This window comes from Hetaerina americana, unplaced genomic scaffold, assembly GCF_022747635.1.
Source record: "Hetaerina americana unplaced genomic scaffold, ioHetAmer1.1.p SCAF_1, whole genome shotgun sequence".
Classification (NCBI taxonomy): Eukaryota; Metazoa; Arthropoda; class Insecta; order Odonata; family Calopterygidae; genus Hetaerina; species Hetaerina americana.
In genome coordinates, this window is record NW_027286069.1 from 69,553,470 (window position 1) to 69,568,361 (window position 14,892).

General features: G+C 41.9%; 1 protein-coding gene across 1 annotated transcript in view; it reads left to right on the forward strand.

The window, feature by feature from the left end:
- The first annotated feature begins 89 nt into the window (after window positions 1-89).
- The window catches only part of LOC139701152 (uncharacterized), a 32,409-nt gene continuing 17,606 nt past the window's right edge, over window positions 90-14,892 (forward strand). The window contains exon 1 of the mRNA XM_071599743.1: window positions 90-176. Within this exon, the coding sequence (XP_071455844.1) occupies window positions 90-176 (87 nt within the window). The remainder of the gene's footprint in view (window positions 177-14,892) is intronic.

The following is a 14,892-nucleotide window of genomic DNA, read 5'->3' on the forward strand; positions in this document are numbered from 1 at the left end:
GTGAAAGAAGAGATTGGGATCGAGATGTAAGGGCAGGGCCTAGGTGCGTGGGACGGACGGAGGAAATACGAGGGCAGGCGCGCGGGCGCATGCCGGGGAGGCGAAGGGAGGATGAAGAGGAACGACTGGGGAGTGGAGCAGGACGGAAGAATGGAGGAGAGAGTGAAGATGGAGCCGTAAGAAAACGCCGAGCGAGAGGTAGCGCACGCATAAATACACGGAGGGTGTATAGGGCAGGGGAAAAACTGAGTTTGAGGGAGGAAGTGGCGATGATCCAACAGCCGGTGAGAGGTCGAGGGGCGTGATGTACAAAGCGAAAAGAACTCTTGCGGAGAAGGCGGCATTTGGATGTAGGAAGGGTTACGGCAACAGTGAAAGTAGAACTCACCAATATGGTCCGGATAAGTCCGACATCGTCACCCATATTCATTTATCCGTTTAAAAAAATTAAAAGTGATATTTCGCCGAAAACCACGCGTCAATCATATGGAGCCTAGCTCCGAGGAGGAATGACAAGTTCTGAGTTTATAATATCCGAATAGTACCAAATCTGTACCAATCTCTAAAACACAAGATAGAGAGATGCAATTTTGAGTTGTTTTCCGTATCGAGAAACACTTAGACGAAAAATGAGATTTCACCTCAAACTGTCCCGAGTTCAAGCTAAACATTCACAATCTTCTGATATTTGTACCCTGATTACATTAAATTTGGGGTGATTGTAAAAATCCTAGGGGACAATATTTCGTTTGGATCAAGTCAAAAACATCGGGGGAAATATTTTACCCGGAGATGCGCCTATGATAAGAGGGACGTCGACGCGGAGATGATTTGAATATTTGTGTATTTTCCTCGCACTATTATGCCAAAATTACATTTATGAGTCCTGAGTGCAAAATATTTGTAGTGCTGGCTGGTTCTACAGCCATCGCTCCAAAAGCTTTCCTCGGCCTGTTTAATTTCACTTATAAATAAAGTGTTTAATCAGACTCAATCCATTTCTATTTTGAGTTTATTCGTGATATTCTAAGCGTCTCTTCTTCCTTGTCCTACTTTTTGGAACTAACTACTTACAAATTCACGGCACATTAATGGTAGTTCGAACAACTTTAGTCCTCATAGCAAAAAAATTAACTTTTGCATCCCACGGAGACTGCTTTTTATTTTTTAAGGATATTATTGATTGTCAGCACATGCTTATTTCGCGGCGTATACTATATATGTCTATCCTCAGCGGTTGAGCACCGGCAATTTTTCGGTGAGCACTCTCAAAGACTAAATTAAACTACGAGCTACCATTTTATTCATTTTTTGAGATTGGACATGCTCTCATTAATTTGGCAATTTTCTTCAATTTTCATTTCTCAGAATAGTCGAAGTTTTGTTCAAAACTGAAAATTCGAAAGGCTATACGAAAACAAAAATTCAAACATCACCCATAAACTTCTTGGCGAACAGTCACCATAGTGATAGACCCTAGTAAGGCCAATTGTAGAGTACGCTTCTCTTGTATGGGACCCTCATGAAGAAGGTCATATTAAAAAACTTGAAAAGGTGCAAAGAAAGGCTGCCCGATATGTACTGGGGAAGCATGGGAGGATGGAGAGTGTGTCTGACATGCTAGAAACGCTGGGCTGGGAACCTCTAGAATCTAGAAGAAAAGTAAGCAGACTTTGTGGAATGTTCCGAATTTTGAAGGGGGAGAAAGCTTGGGCAGATCTTAGGAAAGAGGCGGGGAACCCAAATTTTATAGGCAGAAATGATCACAAATTTAAGATAAAATGCCGGGCACAGAGAACAAATAAAAAAAAATTTTCTTTTCTAAATAGAACAATTGTTGAGTGGAACACTTTACCTGCAAAAATATTCGAGCCCTTTCCTAACAGAGTGTATACTTTTAAGAATAGATGTAAGGCATATATGTAATAATTTGATTGATGTGTGGTGTATGGTATTATATGTAATAGCTTAATTTTTTTTTTTTAATTTATCTTTTTTTTTCTTGCTGATAAATGGTTGTAAATGGGATGGGGATTCACTTGTTTTGTTAAAGAGATTTGTGTTTTTAAGTCTAGTTTTATGTATTATCTTTTGCAATTATTTGGGACTTGTGTGCCACCTGACAATGTCTATCAGCACATGTGTATTTTTAATAATAATAATAATAATAATAATATCCAAGGAGCAGCATGCAGTTACCAGACAAATGTAAGGAGTTTCCGGCGGTGCTTGTTTAACCTGCTCCACATTATCCTGTAGACGCCTTCGTATTCTTCTCAAAATAAACCAAGAAACCACGGACTTGGAAGACCTTCAATTCTTTCTACGATGGAGAAAAACCTAGGAAACAGATTAAGGCAACGAGTCTGAGATGCTTCCAAGCCACCCCCCATAAACTAGGGTCTGTGAGTGTTTCTCTTTCCGTGCGAAACACTACAGGAAATGCCATTGCCCCCCCCCTCCCTGTCAACTTTATTTTTTCTGCCTCCCTACAATTTTCTTTGCTTCGGCGAGGGAAGGAAGAAATCTCGGGTCAGGACTTCTATTGACTTACACCTAACGAAATAAGACGCGGCGGCGCTGGCTGGCTGGATTCGGGTGGCGGCGCTCCGGTTCTTCTGAGGGCTGAAAGAAGTGAGGGGCGGGCGGTGGAGTGAAGGAGATGAGAGGGGGGAGGGAGGAATCGGGCGAGCGTGCATGATTTGGCCACCTGCGCCGACTACCGCAGGGGTTCGAGCCCAAGTGCGCCGAGTGCCCTGACGGCTCCGTGGGAACGGACTCAAACGGAACGAGCTCGTCCAAGGACGAACGGGTAAGGAATTTCGCGGGGGCAAAATTGAAAAACCAGGAGCTCCCGTGCTTTTTTTTAGTAACTAATCTTCCACGGAGGATTTTAAATTGGAAGTGGATAAAAAAACATGCGGATAAGCGACGAACAAAAAAGGTATTATAAAAACTATGAAAAAACGGTCGACCACCTGCTAATGGTTACCGACAACACAGATAGTGTAGTAGATAAGGAAGTCGTCATAAACTTATAGGAAAAATATATATTGAAAAATATAATGATAAAACGGACATCAAATAATGATAAAATACTCGTACGTCATTTCTTAGTCCAGTATTTTTTTAGATTTCTCGGTAAATTAATCAAGAATAAATACAGCGAAAGGTAAATCATCTAGCAAATACTTGAGGCTATTACCTTATCATTCTCAAAAGTTACGAATAAATAGGGATTAAAATCATTACCATCGGGAAAAAAAATTAAAGACAACACTCTGAATTCTGCCTTGTCAGTAAATATGAGAAACAGTTCCAATATCAACAGAATTACGAAGTCTGGTAAGCATGAGCTCGAAAGACATTAAGCACCAAACGGACAGCCGCATCAACTAAGAATTGTGCTCCCCGATTATAAAAAAAGTGAATGGTTCTCAACTACAAAGTTGAAAATATTAGCCATTGTAGTAATAGGAAAAATAAAAAAGAAACAAAATATAATGATAGAAATGGATGCCCAATAATGGAAAATAAAATATTCGGTTTACTGTTTTATTTAGGTATCCACATAAAGATTTATTTACTCCCGTATGAGACCTCCCCTCTATATTTTCCTCATCGAAATCTGCTTTTCGTCCTTAGGGCGCGCGAAAGGTGGTTTTTGGGCTCCATCGATTATTTTGATATTAATCAAAAAACAATACTGCCTCTACGTTAAGAAACACTAGTGCGTTAAGCATATTATAGTAAAAGGTAGTGGTATTAAAAATGATACCACTGAAAATGCTTAACTTGATGTCTGTCATTTTATTTTTATCGTCAATTCTGAATGATCAGATAAGCATTCAGTTCTTCCGCACGGAATTTATTATCTCTTGTTTTCATTCCGAAGTATTCGGCCAATTCATTGCAACGATCCATTTTCTCTCAAAATTCAATGCGATTGACTTCAAGCTGATAAGGAAGGCACTTTATATGACAAGCACATTGACGACAGAATTCCAGTTTTTTCTCATGAATTTAATTTGTTCATTAGATATTGGTGGCGAGTCGACTCCGTTGCCATCTAAACTGTGTGAATAGGCCCGGAAAAGCGTGGGCTTCCGAGTTGCACCACGCTTCTGAATAAAAAATTAAGTGCGGCATTCCCAGTATTGGTGGCGGAGGAGGTACGAATTGAGACGTGAATGGAAAATAGGTTTCAATCGGGGTCTCGTGCGGGGAAAGGAGAGTGGAGAGAAGAGGGAGACGGTACTCGGGAAGAGGGTTGCGAGGGTGGAAGGGGGAGCAAGGGACGTGAGGGAAATATTCACGCGCACCGGGGAAGGGCGTCAGTTACCCCCTCCCCAAACCTTAATCTTACATCCCTCCACCCAAACCTTCCGGGACCCCTGCCCCAACTCTCTAGGCCGCGCATCATTCACGACCCCATCCTCTCTTTCTCCGTGTCGCCACGCCCCCCCGCCTCCCCACTTCCCATCACACTGCCTTTGCTCGCCCAAGGGACCCCAGCGCCACGCTACGGTCATTGAGCTAACCTTCCACACGGCTCGTCCGCCTCATCGCGATGGGTGCACCATGTGCACCGTAGTGCTCCGGCTTCGCCGTCTCGGAGTCCGGCGGATATCGTGAGTAACGGCGCGCATCAGCAACGAGACGACGATTCTGCGTCACGGTGCATCTAAAGAGTGTCACCACTCGCAAGCGGCGTGAAGTCGTTTCGCTTTCTTCGCGCGCATTGACGATGAAATAAAGGCAGAATACAGACAAGATCTATGAGGCGCTGCTTTTAGTGCACGAGACGATAATACGAAGCGCCAACAAGTGCGGCTATTCCCATTGATACAACTTTCACGGCACGATCACGATGTTTCCATGAACTAACAGTTTACAATATGTGAGTTCTCCGTATTAAAAATCCACAGTAGATGCGACCAATTCATGAATTTCCGATATGTAGGTATTTATTATTCATTTTGATATGCTACTTGAACTGGCTGCTTCTCTTGTGCAATGCGACGAGAATTAAATGTTCAAACTGCAATCGTATCGTCCCCCCGACCGACCCCCGACGTACGACTTGGACTCTGATGGAGAGAGACGGCACGGCGTTGTGTTGAAGTCAGCATCGTTACTCCGCATCGTGTCTCCCTCCCTGCCCACGCAGCCGCCTGCATTCCCCTCCCCCAACTCCCTCCCATCCGCCCACCCTCCCATCGTACTCCTCCCATCGGTTATTTGTCTTTTTTCATGTATGCCTTGACGCCCCCGTAACAATCCTCGCCGTTTCCTAGGAGACGCCAGAGGAGGAGAGGGGAAACAAGAAGCAGTCTCCTGCTTCGAGAAAGGGATCCCTGAGACGGCTTAACGCTTGTCTGACTCTTTACCCTCTCTCCGCCTCTCCAAATCCTCGTTAAACCTTTGTCGCCACCGCGTGTTGTATTCGCCCAACCCTTATCACGTGCTTACTTTTTCCTTCTCATATTTCCGAACTCTACAACCATATCCGCCGTCTGATTCTCTAGTGTTTCCATTCCCCCGATCGTGTTCTCCGTGGATTTAGATTTACCACGGTACCAATGTCAACTACTTAAGCTATCTTGCGACACAGAAATCTATTTTTAATCTCCTTAGGACGGTAGAGCAGAAAGGGCTTTAATTGGATGATGGCAAGACCTATGGATAAACAAAATTTTAATCTCCAAGTTATTGCAAAAATGTTGCATGTTTCTTGCACCAACGTAAAGGGGATTGAGACCGATTTACCCGCCTCAGAATCAGACAACATATAGTGGAATAAAACGTTCTATTACAAATTAATTTCCCAATTTATTCTTCTAAGATGATAAGTAAAATACACCAAAAATTGTTACACTAGGCCCTTCATTTCAAATTTTAGTGAATTTATTACTGTATAAATTCCAATAAAATAACATTGTATTAACTAGTCATATCTTAGTATCTCAATATAGTTTCCAAGAGGTCAATAACTCGGTTTATGTAATGGAGATTTTCCTTTACTGAGAATGGCGTCGAGGTCTCCGTTTTCAAGCTGCCCATTACCACTCATATTCGGATAGCTGCAAATTCGTGCCTTTTCTCTTCCTTTCTTTTAGTGGCTTTTTCGCGCATATTTGTTTCCGTAAGTGCAATTTGCATGAGTGCCTTTATATTTCCACCGACTGATTTGATAAGATCATGAGATAAGCATAAGAAGAACATAAAATAAGTACCGGACGGTAATCTCGTATTTCATCTGCCATTAAATAAATTTTAAAAACATAAACTAGTGTCAATATGTCCATATGAATATGTGTATACAATATTAAAATACTGTCTCGTATCCTCAAAGGAAGGGTGTTCAGCTGCTGGTGGGAGTCTCTCGGATTCAAATCTAGTAGATGCTTCTGGACTAAACTAAAGTTTGTTATATGCAATTGCGAATGGCGTTACTTTGTGGGACTGCTTCATAATGATTAAGAAAGAAAATAATATGCTATTCCACACGATATATAGTGTGGAATCTAACCTGTTCTTTATAGTAAGATAAGAATCTGGAAGGTAAGTAATTATGGCAAATAGCGGTAAGAAGAGAAAATGTAAGTTTAAACAGATATCCAAGTAAATAGTTAATTAGCAATGAATAAGAGAGCGAGTAAGGACAAGCTCACAACAAATTTGAATTTATCGTAAGAGTGTTAGGGAAATGTGAAGAAAAGGTTAAAGAGAAAAGTTTTCTTTCGCTCGTTAGGCCTCATTTAGAAAAGCTGCCAGGGATCCTCATGAAGTTGGATTAATTGCCGAATTGGATCGTGTGCAGCGTAGAGGGGCTATATTTGTAGAGCGTTTTTATGATACACTGAGTGGCGTAACAAAATTATTATAGGATCTTGGTTGGAAGTCATTCACGGAGCGAAGGCTAAATTACAGATTGTATCTCTTAAATAAATTGGAAGGGTGTCTCTTTAGCAATCATGTTGAAAATGTTTAATCATCCCCTATGTTTTAAGGTAAGAGAGATAATGCCAATAAAATTCGAAAGATTAAATGCAGAAAGGATAGATTGAAGATGTCATTTTTCCAACGAACGATAAGGGAGCAGATTAGAAAAACGTTTATCCAATCTCGCTGGGAGGGAAAGGTGTTTTGGCTCAAGGGTAATCTGGGCCCCCTGCCACACACCCTGGCGGTGGCTCGCAGGGTTCTAAATTAAACTAAACGTGTTTTATTTAGTATATTACATCTCATTTTTGAGTCCGCTCGCAGCCTTACTGCGTATAGTCTGATACCTATTTCTCCGGCGTCAAAAATCTAATAAATGGATTGCCTTGATTCATACAATGTTTGTATAAAAAGTATGTTAGCAATTTTTTTCCTGACGAGTTTGTGAAGTACTGAATTCAGACCATTGGTCAAGTGTGCGCAAAATGGCAAATTAGCATTGATAATCCGACAGTGCGCACCAGTATCTTTGAAATTTTGGCTACGTGAAAGATTTGCGCTAAACTCGTCACGAAGGTTTTGGTGGACGACCCAGAGCAGAGTCGAGTGTCGGCTTGCGAAAACCTTCTGTAACGGCATCGCGACGATTCTCCAAACCCCTTAGAGCCCCAACTTGGCCCCAGTAGACTCTTTCCTATTCCCAAAAGTGATATCCTCCCTCAAAGGACACCACCATGGGGCCCTAAAGGCAGTCAAAGAAGCGTGCACGCGTACCCTTAAGGGCCTTTCCGGAATTCGCCAACCAGGGAACCTTCGAGTCGTGGAAAAACCGCTGGCAAAAGTGTGTCGATGCTCAAATAATGGGCTCTGAAGAATATTGAGGCATTTTAGAAATATATAATACCTGAAATTAATCAATTTTTTTAGAAACTTTTCCCGAAACATTTTATACAAACCATATAGGTGTCCATTTTATAAATTTACACACTCACTGTTCAGCATGTATCCTTAAGGTAAGAATCTTAAGTATTTCACTAAAATAGTTACTCCAGATGATTCACTCCTTTGGATCACCACAGAAGTTGATTGTACAATACACTTCGAAGTGAGTACATCTACCCAGAATAAGGAAAACGTTTCTTTTCTTCAGTATAGTATACACGTACTTTTCTCTTTCTGTTTTCGCAATAACTGTTCTCTTCCTATGACCCCCTTCCTCGTCTCTCACTCTTTTCCCTTTTCATATTCTTTTTGTTCTGATTATCACAATTCGTTTCTCCTCGTGCTTCCGTTTCCATCCCTGCCTCTAACAATTCACTGCTTCCATCCCTTCCTCTTCCACCTCCTCCAGTCATAGTCCCACGTCCCTGCAACCCAGTCACAGCTTCCCGTCAAAAAGACGCAATTTGTCCCCGTTTACGGTCCATTCCAAAGCACTCACCAAGAGCTCCGACCGACCCGTTTCCTCCCTCCCCAAATGCCAAACGCATTATGTCTTCGTCCCCTTATGGCTGTCATCACCTCATTACACACCACTCTTCCACCCCCTCCTCCCTACTCGCTCCGTGAGGAAAAAAAATCCTTCGCTTGACACAAGCCGTTGGCTTTATCCGACGCCTTTTAATTCACTTTACGTCCCCGCGCCATAAACCTTATGGGGGACGCAAGGGGTGGCGGTTTTTGTGGAATTTCTGAGTGTACGCCTTTTTTAACACGTCTTGTGGGGGCAAATCCAACCCCGAGACGTTCCTCCATCCTTCGGTTCATTGCGTGGTTTGTTTCTACTAATGTGGTGAACAAATTCTTACTCGAGCTTATTGATTCAAATAGAATGAAATTCAAGGTATTGAGGACGCAAGTGCTACCTGGGATGCTGTTATCTATGAATTCTGTATTCCTACACCACCGTAAATCTCAGTATTGTTACTTAAAACAGCAATACTGGTTTGATGCTTGGTGAATGGACGGATGGCAACTAATTACATTCTTCTTTTAAACTCTGGAGGGAATGCCGCTGAAGAACTGGAAATTTTTTGCAAGGCAACATTTTCAAATAGATTTTATTTATTATGTTTTTTATGTTTCAAATTTTTTACAATGACAGCAAGTAGATTACATACCTTGATTGTAGGACTTTTGGTTACTTTTAATTTGGGCTTTCCAATAGTGCGTTCCGTGCAATATTTTCTGCATCGGTTCTTATTTTTCTTACCGTTTTTTTGCACTCCAAAATTGAGATTATTCCCCTTCTTCTTTGCGGATATTTTTTCGGCATACTTTCACTGCCGTCAGCATCAAATTCATCCACTACCTCAAAAAGCCTCCTCTATTCACTATTTCTGCCTTCTTAGAGTTAAATGTAATGCATCCTTTCCCGAATCTTGTATTTCTATTTTGATTAACTCCCATTTTATTTTCTTCATTCTCCTAAATATCCTGATCAGGAAAACTTTCAGCCAACGCCCATTCTATTTCGTCGCACCACGTATCTGAGCGATACTGCCTTTCGAAGTCTTCATTCAGCTTTTCTCTTCGTCTTAAGTCGGAGTTCATCACAAACTTCCCTCTCATTTTAAATTCTCCTTTTTTTGTTACAGTTTCTTACCTTATAATACATATTACTCGTGTAAGAGAATAAAAACACAATTTATGCATGCTGCATCATTCGTGAACATCTTTCCACTTCTGTCAATATACTTTCATGTATCCTCTCATTCTGGTAACCTAACTGGAAATGTTTAAAGCGTCTGAAGTATCAGTGGGTTATTATTTTGAATGGTGTGTTCTTGTGAAGAACGAATATCACTCAATTCTTTATGCTCTTCAATAAAAAAATATATCCTTCGATTTCCCTAATCTCTTACCAAAGAATTCGTTTTGTCTTATATTATTTAAAATAAAAATAACTCATTGAGCCGTTCATTGTTTATTGAGTTGCTTTCCATTGCTGGTCACATTGTAGCAATGTTTACGCGTCGAGGACTGGAATGAAATTCCACTCAAGAGAGAAAAAGAAGTCAGGTTTCTTTCAGAAACACGAAATCCTGGAGAACGATATAAAACCTTTCCCGAACGTTATCTGATCCATGAGGTGACACTTTCGTTTCACGGCTGCGTTTAAAAGAAATCAATTTCACCTCGCTGGCTACTTTCAGTCGTTAGCTGTCCACCATCCTAATCTGTCACTCCCGCCCTCCTCCTCCGTCACTTCCGCTCTCCATAGACCACTTCCACCGCGCAGCGACCCCCATCCCCACCCATTCCTGGAACTCTCGAAGGAGGACGCAATTCGTCATCCAAAGACGTGGCCGGGACACCGAGTCTTCGGTGTTTTCTCCTCCATTCACTCGGGAAACGGCTCCCTCTCCCGCCCACTCGTCCTCCGCAGGGGGAATGGGAGGGAGGACGATGGGCTTCCCAGCCCCCATTCCTCTTGGCCTTTTTCGACACACCCCCATAACCCACCCACTCACTCCCCCCATTGTCGTGCCTGCATCTTAATCTCTTCCGCTCGCCGGCCTCCGTTTACTTATCGCCGATCCATCTCGCTCCTTCGTCACACGAATCATTTTCCACTCAGGCGTGGAGCAGTTGCGCCAGCTCATTAATTATTATCACGTTTTTTTCCACTTTTCCCATACTCTCTCTCTTTCTCTCTCCCTTGGCCGTGAAAATTTCGCCCGAGAGTTCCGCTTCGGTGTTTTTCTTACCGGCGATTGGGTTTGGTTTTTCTTTGGTGTGCGGGAAAGTAGAAGTATCTTAAGACCGGATACGGGTTTGAGTAGTGAGAGCCAATAGGGAAGAGATATTATTTGTCGGATGATCAAATGTCTTCCGCAGGCTATTTATTAAGGATAAATTATTTTAGTATTTCCATCCTGAGGTTTATGAGCAAAAACCGCCAGTTTGCATGGAGTTCCCTCCGACTCAAGAAAAATATTTTCATTTGACAAGTAGTTAAAACAGTGGGATATTTCATTTAGCATTTTTCATAACTTTCTTATCATTCCAACTCCTTTGCCTGTCCCTAACACATTAATCTTTAGTGGTTATTACATGATTATTTCTCCAGTTGTCATCAAAAGTCAGATCTTCCCGAACCCCTCATCGGGCTGCGAAAAATTATGAAATCCAACTCACATACTTGTAAATCATGAAAAGTTTAATCTGTAAAACAATGCGAATGCAATCCAATCCAATTTATAATGGATGTAAATTCTTTCCTATGTACCCTATGTATGCAGTTGCCTATCTCCTAAATACAATTAAAATAAAATCAATATCAATCAAAATAAATTAAAGTTTAAGTTTGATAGAAGCGACTTGACGGAATTTGGATACGTTTGAACAGGAATTTATTTCCTTAAGGATACAAAGAGTAAGCCAGAAAAGGCACACTTTGTCAATATGTCATTTTAAACAAGATATCCGGTACACACCAGAGATTTCGCACGTTGGAAGTGTCAAAATCTGAGGAAGGTTGCTTTTCCCCAGTGGAAATGCCCAACTTGGCATGTCAGAGATCGTGAAAGGATAAAACTGCCGAAACGCAGAATTCGGTCATTAAACTCACCCTGCAAGGACATCCGAGCAAGGAAGGACGAAACGCAGTGGTAGTAGGGGCAAAAGAGAAAAATACGGCTCCTTCACGGAGCGTTCGATTAAATAGAATCCGTCAACTGACACCCGAAATGTTTTTATCAGCCGAAGACCAATTATGTGAAAAGATTCGATGACGAGCGGAGGGTAGATAGATAGGCATTCGTTTACCCCGCCCCAAGGTGCAATCCCCCCGCCCCAAATGACGAAACGGGCGAACGATTTGGGTCGAGACCGACGCCTTCGGCGGCGCGGGACACACACACCACAGGGGTAAAGACCGACCGGAGGAGTCATCCCCGAGATAAAACCTTGCGATGGATTCGTGTAGCTACGTCGGGCGCCTCGCACACGAGCGGGAAGAGATAACGCCCGTTTAAACGGGATACCGAGGTTTGGGCGGGAGGGTTGAGAGGGGGAGGGACCAAGTAGATACATACGGAGTCGCTTCGGAGTGTGCCTGCTCGCCGAGTGATAATACTGCCGGAGACCCCGGTCGAAAGTTGGAATGGAAGGAAGGGAAACCTGTTCCTTTGGGAGTGTCTTCATTAGTGTTGTACAATGGAGGGAGAAGGTGAGAGAGAAGGAGCAGGCGTGCGCGATGCCATCTATGGGCATTGGAGCCAATTTGGACGCAATGGGGGAGGTGCGTTGCGGTGGTGGAGGGAGGGTGTAGGGGACGGGGGAGAAGGGGGAGGGTGTTACGATGGAGGCTCGAGAGAAGAAGAAATAGGCGCCGCCTTCCAAGGGGTTCGAGGGGGAGAGCGATTTGGTGAAAGAAACTTGGCGCTTGTGGAAATTTGTGGGGTACTGATTTCAATAATTCAGTTTGGATTGCCCCGCGGAGGAATTACAACTGACGCCCCAACATTGGTTAAGAAGGCGCCGTAAACAAAAGGAGGAAGGGGTGGGGAGTAAAGTAAACTTCGTTTGCTTGAAAAGAAGGCTCTCGGTGATTTGAGCGCACGCAACACCCAGCACCGGCCGAATAAAGACAAATATTTCGGTATTCCTGTGGTGCGGGGAGGTTGAAGGATGGGAGGAGTCACGTGTACTTTACCGACTGAACTATACTTGATCAGGATAACTGTAAGCGATCCCACCACGGGAAATAAGTATATTTCCGTTTCCATTCTCAGTAACCAATTATGTTGTCATTCCAACCTTAGTTTATCGTCCTTGTTGCCACTAACAGCTTGTCCCTTATGCGTAGAGAAGTACTTGATACTTAGATATCGTAGTTAATTTACCTGTAGTTATCATTATCTTCATTATTTGAATTGCATATTTATTGCTACTGACAAATAAGAAATATTAAATTTTTGATGTCGATGTGGAATCCTGATATTGAAAGACCGCCTGCCACGCGCCTTATTGGCGGGTTGTAGTGTCATCATGTAGATGTAATGTCGTACATTATCCAGATCTGAAGAGCCCCCAGTTGTATAAATGGCAGAGATTTACGTTTGGAAGGAAATATGTGGGTCGTAATGGAAAATACCTGGAGTGACATTACCACTCATTCAAAAAAGACGTTGATGTTGAAGTATATCCCAAACAAACAAAAGAAAGGAATCATACAGTATATGAAGAAGGTGGGAACGACAGGAAAGTTGGGGTAGATAGAAAAATGTTAATGTGCCCTTCAGCATAGACGGTTCATTAAAGTTTCAGAGTAATTTTGTTTGTTTAATATAAAATAAATAAACTACAGTGTCCACGAGCTCAGGAGAGAAAAGAAGCAAATAATGTGTGTGTGTGTGTTGTTGGCAACCTTGATCGGCGTGTTCAAAACCTGAGAGAGTCCAGCCTTTGGGTACGTCTCCCTCAAAATAAAACCTCGACTGATGTGCACGAGTATGTGCAACTCAAGCCGAGTGTTTCTGGATGTGTAATCTGTGAATTTTGGGCCTGTATCCCCATATAGACACCAACGCCTCCTTTTGTAACGTTCACTTTTCGTAAATAGCCTTGCATCTAGAGTTTAAAAAAACATATTTTTCTCAAATTCTGCTCTAAAAATGGGAAATCAAGGTAATGGACCATTGCGGAGTAAACTCTGTATATTTTTTACTCAGAAAATTTACGTTAATTTTGTTGTTTCTCAATCATTTGATTCTGTATATCTAAGCTATCAAATGTCTCTTCCGGATATTCTTTGATCGAAGTTCCTGGACCGAAAAAGATGTTTGAAAAGTTAAAGAAGTTTCTAAAGGACTGCAAAAAATGTTGAGGACAATTCAACCTTGCGAGTATTCAAGTTGGAACGAATAATTGTTCACGGTTTACCCAGATTGCAAGAACAGGTTCCAGAATTGTCGAAAAGCAACCAGTGTTCCTACGGATCATTTAATTGGGAAATCGACATTACTAAGCCAAGGCATGAACAAAAACAATTGTCATTTCACTATGATTGAGAATGTGCTGTATAATTCAAGCACTGTGTAAAGCACTTCCACTGTTGCTACAGCCAAATTTATTTGGCTGTAGCAACAGTGGAAGTGCTTTTTTAGTATAGTCTTAAGAAAAATCCTCCCAAAATTAAGCAAACCTCCGGCGTGGAAAGTATAATCATACGAAAATTCGTTTAAGGACTCATGTAAAATGAAAATTTCAATTCCGTATAAAATACAGACTAAGGAATAATATATAACTCTTCGAAGAGGAGTCATAAATAATGGCTGCTGTACACCTTAAATATGGGTGCATATTATGCATAGTAGAGTAAATTGAGCATGACCAAATAAATAATAGGTTGAGGGGGATGCAAAGTTTTCGTGTTGAAACTAAATAAACAAAATAGTTACTGAAACTTTTTTACAATATCATCACAAAGGCAAAATTATAGGTAATTGCGAAAAATACCTCCCCATTCCATAGTCTAAGCTATATACAAAGTTATGTAGTGTTTTATAGCTTTGGTAAAAATTTATATGATAACAAACTTCTGAATTAATTCTTAAGTAACTGATGTTCCGTATGTTTTGGTATACAACAGTGATTTTAGTTTTCCTTCACAGAGTGTCACGCATAACTACTTTCATCCACCCGGGAGCTTGAAGTTAATGCGGAAAAATAACAGTAAAAAATCGTGTAGCCCGATGGTCAACTTTCTGCGATTACGTGTGCCAAATGTATGAACTCAGGCCCCAAAAATATGCACTGTAAAAAACAAAAAGCGTCGAATCTGCGTACAGAAACTCTAAAACTGTACAACAACAGAAAGGGACGATCGAGAGGACTGCCATAACAAGTCGCTAAGACGATTGGAGGTCGTTTCCGGAGGAGGAGGAGAGAGACCTCCAAATTTGGAGGTAATCGGTCGGAAAAAGGGACAATTTGTCGAGA